The sequence below is a fragment of the Catharus ustulatus genome, chromosome 29, assembly GCF_009819885.2.
Source record: "Catharus ustulatus isolate bCatUst1 chromosome 29, bCatUst1.pri.v2, whole genome shotgun sequence".
Lineage (NCBI taxonomy): Eukaryota > Metazoa > Chordata > Aves > Passeriformes > Turdidae > Catharus > Catharus ustulatus.
This window is the reverse complement of record NC_046249.1, coordinates 5476952-5491872: the sequence shown is the minus strand read 5'-3', so window position 1 is coordinate 5491872 and position 14921 is coordinate 5476952. Positions and strand designations below refer to the sequence as shown.

Below are 14921 nucleotides of genomic sequence, written 5' to 3'. Positions count from 1 at the left end.
CTGTTTCAAAGCCCCCCACCTGGCAGGCTGGGATGCTTCTCACTCAGAGCACTGATGATGTTTCCACTCTGGGATTTAGGATCACGAAATCCTGAAATACCCTGAGCTGGAAGATCCAAGGATCATCCAGTCCCTATCCTGTCCCTGCCCACACCCCCAACAATCCCACCCTGAGCATCCCTGAGAGCGGTGTCCAAACGCTCCTGGAGCTCTGGCAGCCTTGGGGCCGGGACCATTCCCTGGGGAGCCTGGGCAGTGCCCAGCACCCTCGGGGGGAAGAACCTTTCCCTGAGCTCCATGCCAAGCCCTGACACAGCTCCAGCCCTTCCTGGGCTCCTGTCCCTGTCCCAGAGCAGAGCTCAGCCCCTGCCCCTCTGCCTCCCCTCGGGAGGAGCTGCAGCCCCCGAGAGTCTCCCCTCAGTCTCCTCTGCTCCAGCTGAACCTCAGACATTCCCCAGCTCCGTGTCCCTCCTTTGAACTCCTTCTAATTTATTTTCTTATTCTTTTGACAAATTTAGGTTGTACATCCAGTGCAACACAGCCCAGAGCTTTCTGCCCTTCCATCCTGCAGAGAACTCTGATTTTCTCCATCACCTGTGGAGCTGAAGCTATGATAGAGGGAAGTGACTGTAGATTCTCTTCCCACTGTGCCTTTAATGAGAGCAGGAGGGGCATCACCCACAGCCCTATGGGAGCCCTGGATGGGGGCAGCATCTCCCCCAGGTGCTGTGTCAGTGCAGCCCCTCTCGGCTCTGTGCTGAAAGTGCCTCCCAAAATCAAGCTTCCATCATGCCCCATGTTCATCCAAAGAATACCCATGAGCTCAAACTCAACAGCTGAACAGAAATCAGTGCTTTTATTTTCAAACTGCTTTTGGATCAGGTGTGCACAAGGTCAGCACCCCGAGACTGGGCTGGACTTGGGGTGAGGAGCAGTGACCATCCTTCCTGCTGCCACCCACCACTGCTGCTGCTGCTCTGGGACTACTGCAGGGAATGATAGGGATTAAATCAGAGCTTTGTACTCCCCCAGCTCCATCCCAGGGAGCAGCTCCTTCCTCACTGCCCCTAGAAGAGGACTCAGGTTGGGGAAGGGGACCCGGGGGCAGGGGAGGAGGGCTTGGGCTGGGGTGGCACCAAAGGGCCCAACCACGACAGAACAAGGGCAGGGACACAGCCTGTGGGGATTTCAGGGATGTGCTGGCAGTGTCCTGCTCCCCTCAAACTCAGATCTGCTTTCCTTCTCTCCTGGGCCAGGCAGATCCCTCCAGCACTGCCTTCCCTATGCAGTTTGCTGCTTGTGGAGTTTGTGACAGCAGCTCCCAGCACAGACACGCTGGGCAGAAATCTGTGTGGACACATTGCACTGCTCCCTTAGCCAAAGGGCCCCTCCACCCTGCAGCTTCCCAATTCCTCTCCTTGCTCCCTGCTCCTGTCAGATCAGTCTGAGTGCTGACATGCAGGAAGGGGAGCGCTGGTTGCACCAGGGCCCCAAAATGCCACCAGCCTGCAGGGACAGGGGAAGTACTCCCCCTGAAGAGATGTGATCACTGCCTCAAAGCTCAGGCTGGCAGGAGCTCCTCAGCCCCACAAAGACTGGTCAGAGCACAGCCTCCTTTTCCATGTGGAAAATTGAGGCAAAAAATCACTATTTGCTGCATTTCTCCAACAAGTGCTGCCTGCTGTAGTGTCCCTTTGCTGTGGAAAGGTGCTCCCTGCCCCCAAAGCCCACCCTCAGAGGAAAGGAGGCTGCAGCCTGGCCCTGGGGCATGCATGGACTCCAGGAAGACAAAATCCAAAACTGGGGGTCCCAGGAGGAGCCATCACCACCCTGACTTCTCAGAGCCTCAGCACTGACTTTGGGGTGCTTTTTCAGCTCAGCCTCCCTTTCTACTGACCCAAGCTACCACTGCCAACACAGAGCATCCATGCTGCTCCCAAAATTGTTCTTCCCACAGTTCCTGATCCTCCCTGAAGAAACAAGGTCGAGTGGGAAAGAGATAAAAATTCTGATCTTGGAGATGGGCTTAGATGTTTCAGACAGTTTTCATCCATCAACTAACACAACATGTTCATCCCCATCTGCTCCCTCCACCTCCTCAGATTTTAAAATTCCCTGGTTCCACTCAACCACCCCATTAACATGAACTTTCCCCCTGAGGGGCACCTTGTAGGAAACCAGGACCTGGCACACAAGGGAACACATTTCCAAAACTCCCCTTTCCCTCCCATTTTTCCTCTATTTTACAGAAGCATTATTTTATTTTCCTGCCTTTCCTCTCCCTTATGCCTTTGCATTTTGCCACTCTAAAAGTTTTCAGAAGCAGCTTGGAAAAGAGGAAAAGAAAATCCAACCCTGCTCTTTCCCATGTCCTTCCTTCCCAGCACATGAGCGAAAAGCTAGGTTTAGATTGGATATTGGGAAGAAATTGTTGTGAGGGTGGGCAGGCCCTGGCACAGGGCGCCCAGAGCAGCTGTGGCTGCCCCTGGATCCCTGGCAGTGTCCAAGGCCAGGCTGGACAGGGCTTGGAGCAGCCTGGGACAGTGGAAGGTGCCCCTGCCATGGCAGGGGGTGGCACAGGATGGGCTTTGAGGCCCTTTCCCACCCAAAGCCCTCCATCATTCTTTGATTCTACAATGAAAACTGATTTATGTATTTTGGAACATGCTCCCAGAATCAACACTCTCTATTTTAACCACGTTCAATTTTAGCAACAAAAGGGACCTGAAAACATGAGGAACTCTTTCCCCCCTGCCTGTTTCCTATTTCAGTGGTGCTGCCCCTGATCCACCCGGGGAGACACAGCCCCTTGAGCCTGGGGCCAGAGTGTGGCCACAGTCCTGCTGGCCACAGGGCCAGTGCTCCCCCTCAGCTCCAGAGCCCCTGGAACTCCCCTCACGTGCTGGGGACTGGCTGGGCTTGCAGGGAGAGCTCTGGTGGCTGCCAAGGATCCGGAGCCCCGGCTTTGAGAGGGAGCCAAAGGCGTCTTCCCCGCACACATCAAAGGGAAAACCTCAGTGTTCCTCCCGGGGTAGCTCCTTCTCAGCTGGAAACTCTGAAAGCTGCCTTGGCCCCGGGTGTGGGATGGGCTGGGATGGGTCCCCCCACACACATCCCCCCAAGCCCTGGAGCTGCAGCAAGGCTCCCCTGTCCTGCCCCAAAACCTCTCTGTGCTCCACTCACATCGTCCTGGGCCACACAGGGAGAAGGATGATCCTTCTTGCAGAGGCACAGGGAAGCTGCTCAGAAAGGCTCCTTCCCCTGCACAGGATCCCCAAGGGACACCCAAACGTTGTCCCCACAGCACAAGGGGTGAAGTGGGGAGCAGAGCTCACACTGAGCCCCGACCCTGACCCAGGCCAGGAAGGGCCAATGTGTGGCTGCTCCTGTCCCAGAACCACCCTGCTCTCTCTTCCCCTTTGCCACCACATCCACAGGGTAATTTGTGCTGGGGGGATTTTGTGTTTCAAACATCCTTCTCTTTTCTTACCCCTCCCTTCCAACCACGAGCAAGCCCTGCCCCAGCCCTTCTCCTTCCACATGTGCAGGAGCATTTTAATCACCCCTGCATGGGCAAAGATGGGGAGGACTAACCCCAATTCCTGACCTAATGCCATTAGAGGTCTCTAAGCCCTCCAGGAGGGATATTTTCTGCTCTTAATCTCTCCTCCCACCCCCGAGCTGGGGGAGGTGACTGGGTGAATGGTCACACGCATCCAGTCATGCAGGATCACCTTCCCCAGCACTCACCATCCCTGTGAGCTCCTCACACTGCCTGCCTGGAGCTGCGGATCCAGGGGCCAGACAAAGCTGCTGGAGCCTGGCAGGATACGGGAAAGAGACTCCTTCAAACCCCACTGCAGTAAAGGGAGCACTCCCAGCTCTCTGGGAAATGACACCAGCCCTTTGCAAGTCACAGTCACCCAGTGGGTCTGATTGGAAATGAGCATAGTGGGATCAGCTGGTGCCACCTCCCCACTCAAGCAGGGTCCTCTCAAGTCCTTAATAAATCCTTAACAATGAATATCTCTCCCACCCCTAATTCCCAGCTTCCAGGAGCACACTCAGCCCATCCTGGTGGGCATCGACCCCTGCCACTGCCTCGGGGTGCTACTATACAGCAGGGAAAAAGAACCACACAGAGAAAACAGCTGGCACAGCTGGCACTGGTGGAACCCTCTGGGTACCACCTCTCTAGACCACAGCTTGGAGAACATCTGGAGCAAGTCCAGCACAGGGAACAGTAATGCTGTCCCAATGCTCCCCCCACCAGGGGCCAGGCAGTGCCATGTGTCCCCTGCCCTGGCAGGCAGCTCAGCACTCACCCACAAGTCCAGCTCCCAGGAATGGTGACGAGGAGATGCTGTTGTGGGATGGCAGGTCCCGGTGCTCACCGTAGTGAGGGCCTTCACCATAGCTCTGCTGGGACAACAGGGGACAGTCACACCTGAGTGTGGGGACACTGACCCCAGTCCCCAAACACGAAGCTGCCAGGGCCCAGCCTCACCCAGGAAGGGCAAAGCCAAAGGCTCCTTGTGAAAAGGGCATGGGAAGGATTTTATCCTCATGCCAAAGGAGTGCAGAGTGGTGTTGGGAGGGGACATGGCAAGAGGTGACATGGAACCATGCTTTGCCCCGGGTTGGCAGCTCTTGGGCAGTTTGGCACCCACCAGGTTAGAGCCAGACAGCCCCTCCCTGAACCAAGGGAGTGAAGGGGCAAGAAAAAGCAGGATAAATATAAATGTATATTTTTAGATATATTTATATAAATTCTAAATATACAAATGAGAGTTGACACCACAGCCCCAACTCTGCTGCTGAGCAGAGGGGAAGGAAAAAACAAATCACACAAACCCATTAACACAAAGGTGACACCATTTCCATGGAGTTTGTGGCATTTCTCTCTTCCCTACCCAGGCCCCACTCATGAGGCGTTGCAGGCTCAACTCCCTCCCTGCAAAACCCTTCCCAAGTTCTCCATCCCCACCAAGGGTGCCATGGCCAGACAATGTGGTGGATTGCAGGGATTCCCTCTCAGGTTCTCTTGTGGGGTGTGTGCTCAGGAACCTTTGCCATCAGATAAGATCCCTCAACCCACTCAGATCCCTTGACCCACTGATCTGTGTCTCCTCTGGGGACTTGTCCCACCCCCTGGGCCCTCTCTCCCCACACCAACACTGGGTGCAGGAAGGAGATGCCTGAATAGCCACAGGAGCCCATCCTAGTGCAGGTCTAGAGAGGTTTTTGGAGGAGAAACCTCAAGGGGACCTCAAGGCAGCAAAGCCTGGGGAGAAGGGGATGGGGGAAGCCCTAGAGAGTTCACAGAACCCATGTCCAAAGTGGGGCATGAGAAGCTGTTCCAGGGTTAGACCCAAGGGTCTGAAAGGACCCCACTTGTTTTGGTTGGAGTTTGGTGTTTGTGCTTTGTCCTTACCCTTCCTTGGTCAAACGTGGAGCTGTTTTGATCTGCCGTTCCCCAGGAACCTGATCCTGGTCTTTCATCCAAGCCTACCGAAAAACAGGAAGAACAAAGGTTACTCTTTGCTTTATCAGCAAAGCCTCAAAGGTGTTCTCGTAAAATTAACTCTTCCTTCTACAAACAAAACAATATTTTCATTAATAAACCACTTCCACTTGGCGTGACTGAGCCTCCCCTCTGCCTCCTCACCTTCCCACTCCCGCTGGGAGTTATTCCACAAACTTCAAAGCAAATCCCACCACAGCTTGGAAATGATTCAAAACATGGGACAGTGGGAAGAGGAGAAACAAGTATTTTAACTCCTTTATTGCAGAGAGCATCCAAAAACCTCCTTCCCCCAGAGAGTGATGGTGACAGGGACTGAACTTTAAATCAAAACCCCATTGATCCATTTGGATGCTCCAGCAGGACTTGAATTTTGCCCATTGTGCTGCAAGATCATGGCCAAACTCTGTTCAACCTGAGCAGAGTGAAAGAGTTCCCAGAGGCAAAATCCTCGCATGGGAATCACTGGGGGTGCAGCATTACAGAGTCACCTGTCCAGGGGTGTTCTTTCAGCCCCCAAAGGTTCCCTGAGGAAGTGGGGCCATCAGAGCACACCCCAGCCTTCTCAGCTTTAGTCCTCTCAAGAACATCCTCAGCAAAAAGGGACCCAACCCAAAGCAGCAGAGGAGCAGGCAGAAGGTTTTGCAATGTTTCTGCACAGGCTGCGGTGGGAAATTGGCTCCTTTCATCCCCTGCCAAGTCCATGCAGGCAGCACCCCCTGGGCTGCACCAGGGGAATCAAAGAATCATGGAATGGTTTGGGCTGGAAGGGACCTTACTCAGCTCACCCCACTCCCTGCCATGCCCAGAGACACCCCCCATTATCCCAGGGTGCTCCAAGCCCTGTCCAGCCTGGCCTTGGGCACTGCCAGGGATCCAGGGGCAGCCACAGCTGCTCTGGGCACCCTGTGCCAGGGCCTGCCCACGCTCCCAGGGAACAATTCCTGCCCAATATCCCATCCAGCCCTGCCCTCTGGCAGTGGAAGCCATTCCCTGTGTCCTGCCCCTCCATCCTTTGTCCCAAGTCCCTCTCAGCTCTCTTGGAGCCCCTTCAGTGAGCTGGGAATGTTCATCATGACACAAAAACTTTGGGATGTTGCATCAGCACAGCTCCCACATTTCCAGCTGATACCACAACCACAGGGAAGGAACCTTCCCTGGAAAACAGCCTTGACCTGACTCAGCTGCAGGATCTCCAACTGTGCTGCTCCATCTCCTGCTCCAGTGGGTGACCAGGGGCTGGTGAACAGCAGTTGGTGTTCAAAGGGGGCAAATCCAGAGATCTGAGAGGGGCTGGGCAGGCTGGGGGCATCCATCATCTTTGGAGGGGCTGCACAAACACTGTGAACTCTGCTGGGTTGGACAGGGAGAAATCCCAGCTCTGCAGAAGGCTGAGAGTGAGGGTGGCACCAGCCATGGGCACTTCCCAGCCCATGGACACCCCCTGCCCCCCAGCAGGGATCCTGGCTACACCAACCATGGATGACACCAGACTCTCCCAGCAGCATTGCCCTGTGGCAGCACCAGGGTCCTGTGGCTCTCTGGGGACTCATCCTGTGCTGGTTCTGCCAACGGGGATGGCACCTCCAGACACCCCAGGATGCTCTTTTGGGGCAAGGAGCTGAGTGGCAGCAAGGACATGGGGACAGGGGGGCAGGGCTCACTCCCATTTCGCTTGGCAAAGCTGATTATTATGGCAAACATGCCTCAGATTTGTCTCCTCCGCTCCCCTCACTGTTCATTTAACCAGAAACTTCTTTCAAATTACATCCTTCTATTTCTGTGCCTTTGTGTTAATCATTTCCCCAGAGAATTGGTGTTTAATTGCTGTCTAATTTGCATAATTATGCATATTAATCTCCACACCTAATGAATATTCATAATTCTCATTTAGATTTTGTTTTCTAATCAAAAATTTCCAATGTGATTACTGTGCAGAGCAGGGATAAGCCTCTAATAATACCTTGGATACTAGGGAGAATTACTGCCAATTCTCCCACCTCCTACTTCCTAGAATAAACTTTTGCTTTGCTAATGTGTTTTTCCAAAGCAATTCATCTGCAATCCCTGCAAACCCAGCGAGGCAGGAGGCAGAAACGCTCCTTTGAGTAATTTTGCTGTCATGGGTGGTTTTAAAGCTCCCTAAGGGTCGGGGAGAAGACATGAGCAGGATCAGCAGCCTTGGACATCCTTGGAAAAGTGACTCCTTTGGGCTGGAAGGACAGGGACTGCAGCACCACAGTACCCATGAGGAACCTCAGAGGCAGAGAGGAAGCCAAGGTGGGGGAGTCCAGACCCTCAGACCCATCCTGCCCCACACAGGAGAGGCTTTGAGGGTCCTGGGTCACCCTGCATCACCCAGACCTCTCACAGAGCCCTTGGACCTGCCACCACCCTGCACACACCACAGCAGCATCCCCTGGCCAGAATATGCCTGGAGAGGATGCTCAGGGAGTTTTGGAGGGAGATAGGGTGCCTGGAAGTCCAGGAAAATTTTCCCCAGGTTGTTGAGTCTTCCTCCCTTGAATGTCCCTTCAGATATTCAAGAACCTTCAGACATTCTCTTGAGTTATGCCAAAACAGTCTGAACACAAATCTGTGCCCTGTGCTCTGGGGATGGGACCAGATGAGCCACTGTGGTCCTTCCAACCTCACCCATTCTGGCCTTCTGTGCAAAAATATCTGAAAAATAAAAGTAAACCCTTGCCCAATCTCCCCAAGGAAGGAGGGAGAGGAGACAGTGAGTGGCACAGGGGGCAAAGGCTGAGGGTCACACATCTCCTAGACAAGGACAAACCCCTGGCACAAGCTGCTGCACCCTATGGTGCCACCACCATGGCAGAGATGCTGGAGAGGGGCCAAAGCCCTGAGTGCTCTCAGGGACTGCAGAGGATGAGCCACTCATCCAGAGCATGGCCAGGGCCCCAACCTCTCCTTGGCCCCTTTGTGACCCCACATGGGATCACAGAAAACCAACCCTTGTTTTTTCAGAAAGAAATTCCTCCCTGGGAGGGTGGGCAGGCCCTGGCACAGGATGCCCAGAGCAGCTGTGGCTGCCCCTGGATCCCTGGCAGTGTCCAAGGCCAGGCTGGACAGAGCTTGAAGCAGCCTGTGACAGTGGAAGGTGTCCCTACCCATGGCACAGGGTGGCACTGGATGGGCTTTAAGGTCCCTTCCAGCCCAAGCCAGTCTGGGATTCTGGGATTCTATAACCCCTGGGCAAACCCAAAAGGTCTCTTGTACCCTCCAGGTAGTTCCTGTGGTTGCCAAGGTGAAGTGAGGCTCCACTCTCCCACCAAAGCAGCAAAAAGCATCCCAAGGTTCTGGAAGCACCTCTGAAGGGCCCCATGCCAGCTCTGTCTGATGTCTCCTGGAAAATAAAGTCTTGCACCTTACTCAGGCTGCAGCCAATGGCTTGAAAGGTGCCAGCAAACATCTCCTTATTTTCAATGCCTGCAGGTGTTTTAGGAATTCAGGGATTTCTGGGATGAAGCCAGGAAAAATCAGACTGCCCTCTTTCAATGTCTGGCATCTGTCCTACATTCCCTGCCAGCCCACTCTTCCCTCCCTTCACATTCATAAGGATCTACAATTTGGCAGCAAATGCCCTCAGCCAGCCCTGCAAAATCCCAAAGTTTGGCCATGGGCAGGTGTGTCTGGAAAAGCTCCCATCAGCAGGATTTGCTCCACTCACAGCACAAAGCCTCCAGACATGGTGTCACCCAACCACGGTCACACATGCTGGTCTGGGAGCAGGGGCAGCCAGGCTGGACACGAGGGAGGGACAGGAAGGGGAAGAAGAGAAGGAAGCTGGGGTGGGAAGGACACAGCCCAGCAGCCCCAGGGCTCATCCAAGGGTACCCCAGTAGCTGTAGAGGTGAGCCAGGTGCCCAGGGAAGGGTCAGAGGTACCTTGGGGCACCTGGGAATGTGTTTCCTGCCTCTGGGCATGCCCAGGAGCTGCCACAGGAAAGACGGAGATCCCGTGAGGATCTTCTGGACCCCAACTGCCCCATCCTTGGGGACAGATCTGCTGCCTTAAAACACCCACACTGCTGGAGAAAAAAATCATAAATCCAAGTCACCAAAGGGAGATCATGTCCAAAGGGCCATGGAGATGCTGCAAGGGCTGGAGCCCCTCTGCTCTGGGGACAGCCTGGAAGAGCTGGGGGTGCTCACCTGGAGAAGAGAAGGCTCCAGGGAGAGCTGAGAGCCCCTTGCAGGGCCTGAAGGGGCTCCAGGAGAGCTGGAGAGGGACTGGGGACAAGGGCTGGAGGGACAGGACACAGGGAATGGCTTCCACTGCCAGAGGGCAGGGCTGGATGGGATATTGGGCAGGAATTGTTCCCTGGGAGGGTGGGCAGGGCTGGCACAGGGTGCCCAGAGCAGCTGTGGCTGCCCCTGGCAGTGTCCAAGGCCAGGCTGGACAGGGCTTGGAGCAGCCTGGGACAGTGAAGGTGTCCCTGCCATGGCAGGGGGTGGCACTGGATGGACTTTAAGGTCCCTTCCAGCCCAAATCATTCTGGGATTTTGTGATTCTGTGACTGAAAACTCCCATGGCACTGAGGTAAATTCTGTCTGCACGAGGGAGCTCCATCCTGGTAGGGCTTGGCTTTGCCACCCTTCCAGGGCTCTCCCACTGTGAGGTGTGCGAGTTTTGGAGATGCCCACGTGCCCATGCTGCTGGCAGGAGCCAACTTGATTTTAAAATAACCCCATTTCCCAACTACACAAGCTAAGGAACACTTTCCAATTGAGAAATGACAGAAATAGGAGCTACCTCCTCTCGCCATTAATACAGTTATTAAACTGAGTACAGATTAATTGTGCATTTTAATAACCTTAAGCATGAATATTCATAACACATTTCTTGCTCATGTTCTAATTAAAACATACTAATAGAATAAGATGTAGCTGTCAGACAGTAATTTTTTTTTCCTCACAGTTTTCCTGCCACAGCCAAGAAGAGCTGATAGACAAGAGCTGTCCTAAGCTTCAGCAGGGACAAAAATAATTTAACCACATTTAGGCTCAGAAAAACCATCCTAAATACAGCAATGAACCCTAGTAAAGACTATGAACAAGTGTCCAGTGACATAGAGCAATGAGAGCTGATCCCATCCAGGAGGAATAGAACCACTTTGGATGCACAACAAAGAAAATACAGGAGAGTGACAGGAAAGGAAAGGGGGACTGTTTTACCTAAAGGACGACAGATTTATTTCAGATACTGGGAGGAAATTCTCCCCTGTGAGGGTGGTGAGGCCCTGGCACAGGGTGCCCAGAGCAGCTGTGGCTGCCCCTGGATCCCTGGAAGTGTCTCAGGCCAGGCTTGGAGCACCCTGGGATGGTGGAAGGTGTCCCTGGGCATGGCAGGGGATGGCACTGGATGGGCTTTAATGTCCCTCCATCCCAAACTATTCCAGGATTCTATGTAAAGGCATTAAAGGGAGCAGGGCTTTGTGATCCATCCCACATCCCACATCCCTCCTGCACAGTTCCCAGCCTGTGCTTCCAGCTGCCATCCACAGGAGCCAAAAATGCTGCATCAAGAGAGGCTGCCCTGGTTTCAACAACCAGAGACCCCAAACCCACCTGGGCACAGGGGCTGGTTCTTGAGCCCTGAAGGCCCCAGTCTGAGCACAGCACTTGGATGTGGTGTGGGAGGGAATGTGGCTCTGCAGTCAGCTCTGACCATCTGGACACAGTCAAGGACCCCACAACCCATGGCCTTTGTGTGAATGGGACAGGGCCAGGAGCTGGACTCGATGATCCTTGTGTGTCCCTTCCAACTCAGGATATTCCAGGATTCTGTGAAAGGTCTTTCACAACAAGCTCAGTCCCTAACAATTGCTTTGTGCAAAGCAATGCTCAAGGGCTGTGCAGCCATCTCTCCAGATCCAGAGGACATGCAGGGATGGAGAATGGGGTATTTTGCTCCTGAACCTTCTCAGATACCATTTGTAAAGCAAATACAGAGTTTTTGTTCTTAAATCCTGTCCCTTGGTACAGGATACCCTGAGGAGAATATGCACTGCTGGAAAGCTGCAGCACTGCAGGCTCAAATCATGGAATGGTTGGGCTGGGAGGAACCTTAAAGCCCATCCAGTGCCACCCCTGCCATGGCAGGGACACCTTCACTGTCCCAGGCTGCTCCAAGCCCCATCCAACCTGGCCTGGGACACTTCCAGGGATCCAGGGGCAGTCACAGCTGCTCTGGGCACCCTGTGCCAGGGCCTGCCCACCCTCACAGCAAGGAATTTCTGGGATTTCTTCCTATGACTCTAAATGTCACAAACACACTTTGTTTTCACTTGTCAGGAGCAGGAGGCAGCGAGAGACCCTCACAGCAGCCCCAGGGGTGACACTGGGGGACACTGCTGTGGTTCCTGTGCTGCTGGAGCTGTGACTGAGCCAGGCTGAGCCTCTCCCCCTGCCTCCACAATCTGCCTTCCCTAATCTGATTCCAGCAAAATGACTGGGCCAGGCTTTTTTTTTTTTTTTAATAAATTCTATTAAAAATATTTAGGCCAAATCTCTCGGTGGCTGGAGGAGTTTTGGAAGCAGCTGTAGCTGCCACGAAAGTGCATCTTCCATCCTCAAGAGAGAACACACAGTGCCCATGGTGGGGATTTGAGGGCCAGGAGGGAAATTCCAGCTCTGCAGCCACAGCAGTGCCCAAGGGTTGGGGCAGGACAAGGATGTGGTGGCAGCTGGGAGTAAAAACCCCACAACCAGCAGCTTTTCAAGCTCATGGAATGGTTTGGCTGGGAAGAAGCCTAAAGATCATCTAGTTCCAAACTCCCTGTCATCGTTATTTAACCCAGAGAAGCCCTGCTCCCCACCTGCCTCCCTCGGGGTGGGACAGCACAAGCCACCACAGGCAGGGCCACCACAGGCAGGGCCACCACAGGCAGGGCCACCACAGGCAGGGCCACCACAGGCAGGGCCACCACAGGCAGGGCCACCGGTGCCACCGTAATTTGATTTGAAGCAGAGGTGACAGAAGGCTGCTTGATAAACACTTCCAAATTAAGCGGCTTTGTGTGCTAATCGCTCTGGCAATCAGCCCCACAGCAAAATCTCTGCTAAAAGGGATTGGAAATCAATAAAATTAGTCGACTAGTAATTAGCTTTAGTCCCCGGAAAACCAGCAAAGTTGTTTTTCCTGATGAGAGTTGGCTCCACTCGGTGAGGAACAACCCAGCCGGACACCCCCCAGGAAAGGCTCTGAGGTGCTGGCACAGCCCCTGCGAGGAAAAAGGGGGTGCTGGAAGCAGCTCCCAGAATTCCTGTTTATTTACCAGCCCCATCCACCCCCAAATAGGAAAAAACAGCTGTGAGTGGAAGGCAGCCGGGAGCTGTTTACAGGACGTCGATTGTGGAGGGGACCATACAATTTGTTCACTTCCTTTTCCCGGTGCACGACAAAACAATTAAAATAAAAATAAGGGGGGAGGGGGGGAATAAAAAATCCACCCTGAACACCTGGAGGGCAGCACAAGGTCCCTGGGATGCTTTATCCCTTTCACTGCCTTGAAATTTGAAGTTGGACCAAAACTGACTGGTTGGACAGTGGGGCTCAGCTGTTGTGCTGCCCTGGAAGTGTGAAAGGCCAGGCTGGATGGGGCTTGGAGCAGCCTGGGACAATGGAAGGTGTCCCTGCCCAGGGAAGGGGGCTGAAATGTCCTGACCTGTCCAAGGGCATCAAATGGGCCAGGTGGCATTTCCCTCTGGGACAGGGCCAGGAGCCCAGGAAGGGCTGGAGCTGTGTCAGGGCTTGGCATGGAGCTCAGGGAAAGGTTCTTCCCCCCGAGGGTGCTGGGCACTGCCCAGGCTCCCCAGGGAATGGTCCCGGCCCCAAGGCTGCCAGAGCTCCAGGAGCTCTCAGAGATGATCTCTGTGGGTCCTTTCCAGCTCAGGATATTTCAGAACTCCTTAAACAGATGGTCTGGACCAGGAGAGCCCAGTGACACCATCCACCAGACCAGGCACCCCAAGGTGGGGCACACAACAGCACCCACATTAAACTCACTGCACCATTTCTGAGGCAGATTCTGCCCTCTTTGTCTCTGTGATGATGAATGAACCCAGAACCCAAAGCCACAACAGGCCCATCCACCCCACACACCCCCCTGACTCAGAGAAGCACCTGCTGCTGTCACCCCATCCCCAAATGTGCACTCAGGGATAATTTTTGACTTCAAAAAGCTGATGCGACCACTTTGGTGATTGTTAATTCCTCTGCTCAGCATCTGCTCGGCATCTCCTGCACTGTATTCCAGTTCAGCAGTTTTTGTACACACACAGATGGGGTTTAGGAAATGTCTGAGGTTGGGGAAAAATAGGAGAGAACCAGGGAAAAAGTGGGGGAAAATGATCCATTCCCCATTGGCTTTCCATGAGGGATAACTATGGGGAGAAACTGAACCTACACCAAAACCAAACAAAGCCAGAAAGAGGGGGCAAAGAGTCAAAGAAGAACTTGAGCACCTCCTGGTCTTTTGGAAGATGCTCTGGTGTCAATGAAACTGCTCTCAAAAGGACAAGGCAGGCTCCAAGGCAGCTCCCAAGCTGGTTTTGGGGGTGCTGGTGTGGCATCCCAGAAACAGAATCCTGGACTGTCCTGAGCTGGAAGGGATCCACAAGGATCACTGAGACCAACTTCTGTCCCTGCTCAGGACACACCAATAATCCCACCATGTGCATAGAGATAACAATTATATACAATAATAAATGTGCAAACCAGTGCCCAGGGATGAGGAAGTTCTGGAAAAAACCAATAAAACCCAACCAGCAAATTCAGCCATCCCTCACTTTAGACACAAGTCATATTTGCAGATGTAAAGGAAGGTCTCCACTGCATTTTAGGGAGTGATTTTACATTAATCAAAATAAAAGCTTGCCTTTAATTCATCATTACAGAAATTAAAAACTTGGGGCAGCCCAAATCTCACCGTGGCCTTGCAAAATGACTGCACAGGGTGCCCATGGTGGCACTGGGGCACAGCCACCATCCCCTGTTCTAGAACACGGTCAAGGATCTGACTCAGGGTGCCAAGGTTCACACCAGTATTGAATTGTTGGGGTGTGCTCCTCCTGAAGGATGGGTGGATTTCTTAAACTAAAAAATGGGGAGGGAGAGAGGGAGGGAGGGATGGACGGATGGATGGATGGATGGATGGATGGATGGATGGATGGATGGATGGAGAGCAGCCCTGGGGAGAAGGATTTGGGGTGTTGGTGGGTGAGAGGCTCACCCTGCCCCAGCCATGGGCACTGACCCCAGAAACCCCCCTGTGCTGGGCTGAGCCCCCAGCGTGGGCAGCAGGGGAGGGGGGGATTCTGCCCCTGTGCCCCACTCAGGTGAGACTCCACCTGCAGAGCTGCCCCCAGCC

The 14921-nt window shown here is 53.8% G+C and overlaps 1 protein-coding gene across 7 annotated transcripts in view; it reads right to left on the bottom strand.

Annotated features, from left to right (window-relative positions):
• TCF3 (transcription factor 3) overlaps nt 1-14921 on the bottom strand; it is an 83410-nt gene that overhangs the window by 34100 nt on the left and 34389 nt on the right. For 4 of the 7 annotated variants that reach the window (XM_033082061.1, XM_033082062.1, XM_033082064.1 and 1 more), the window contains exons 4-5: nt 5435-5508; nt 4326-4422 (exon numbers count right to left, since the gene is read on the bottom strand). In XM_033082061.1, the coding sequence (XP_032937952.1) occupies nt 4326-4422; nt 5435-5508 (171 nt within the window). The remainder of the gene's footprint in view (nt 1-4325; nt 4423-5434; nt 5509-14921) is intronic. The other 3 variants (XM_033082063.1, XM_033082066.1, XM_033082067.1) reach the window with 1 other exon arrangement.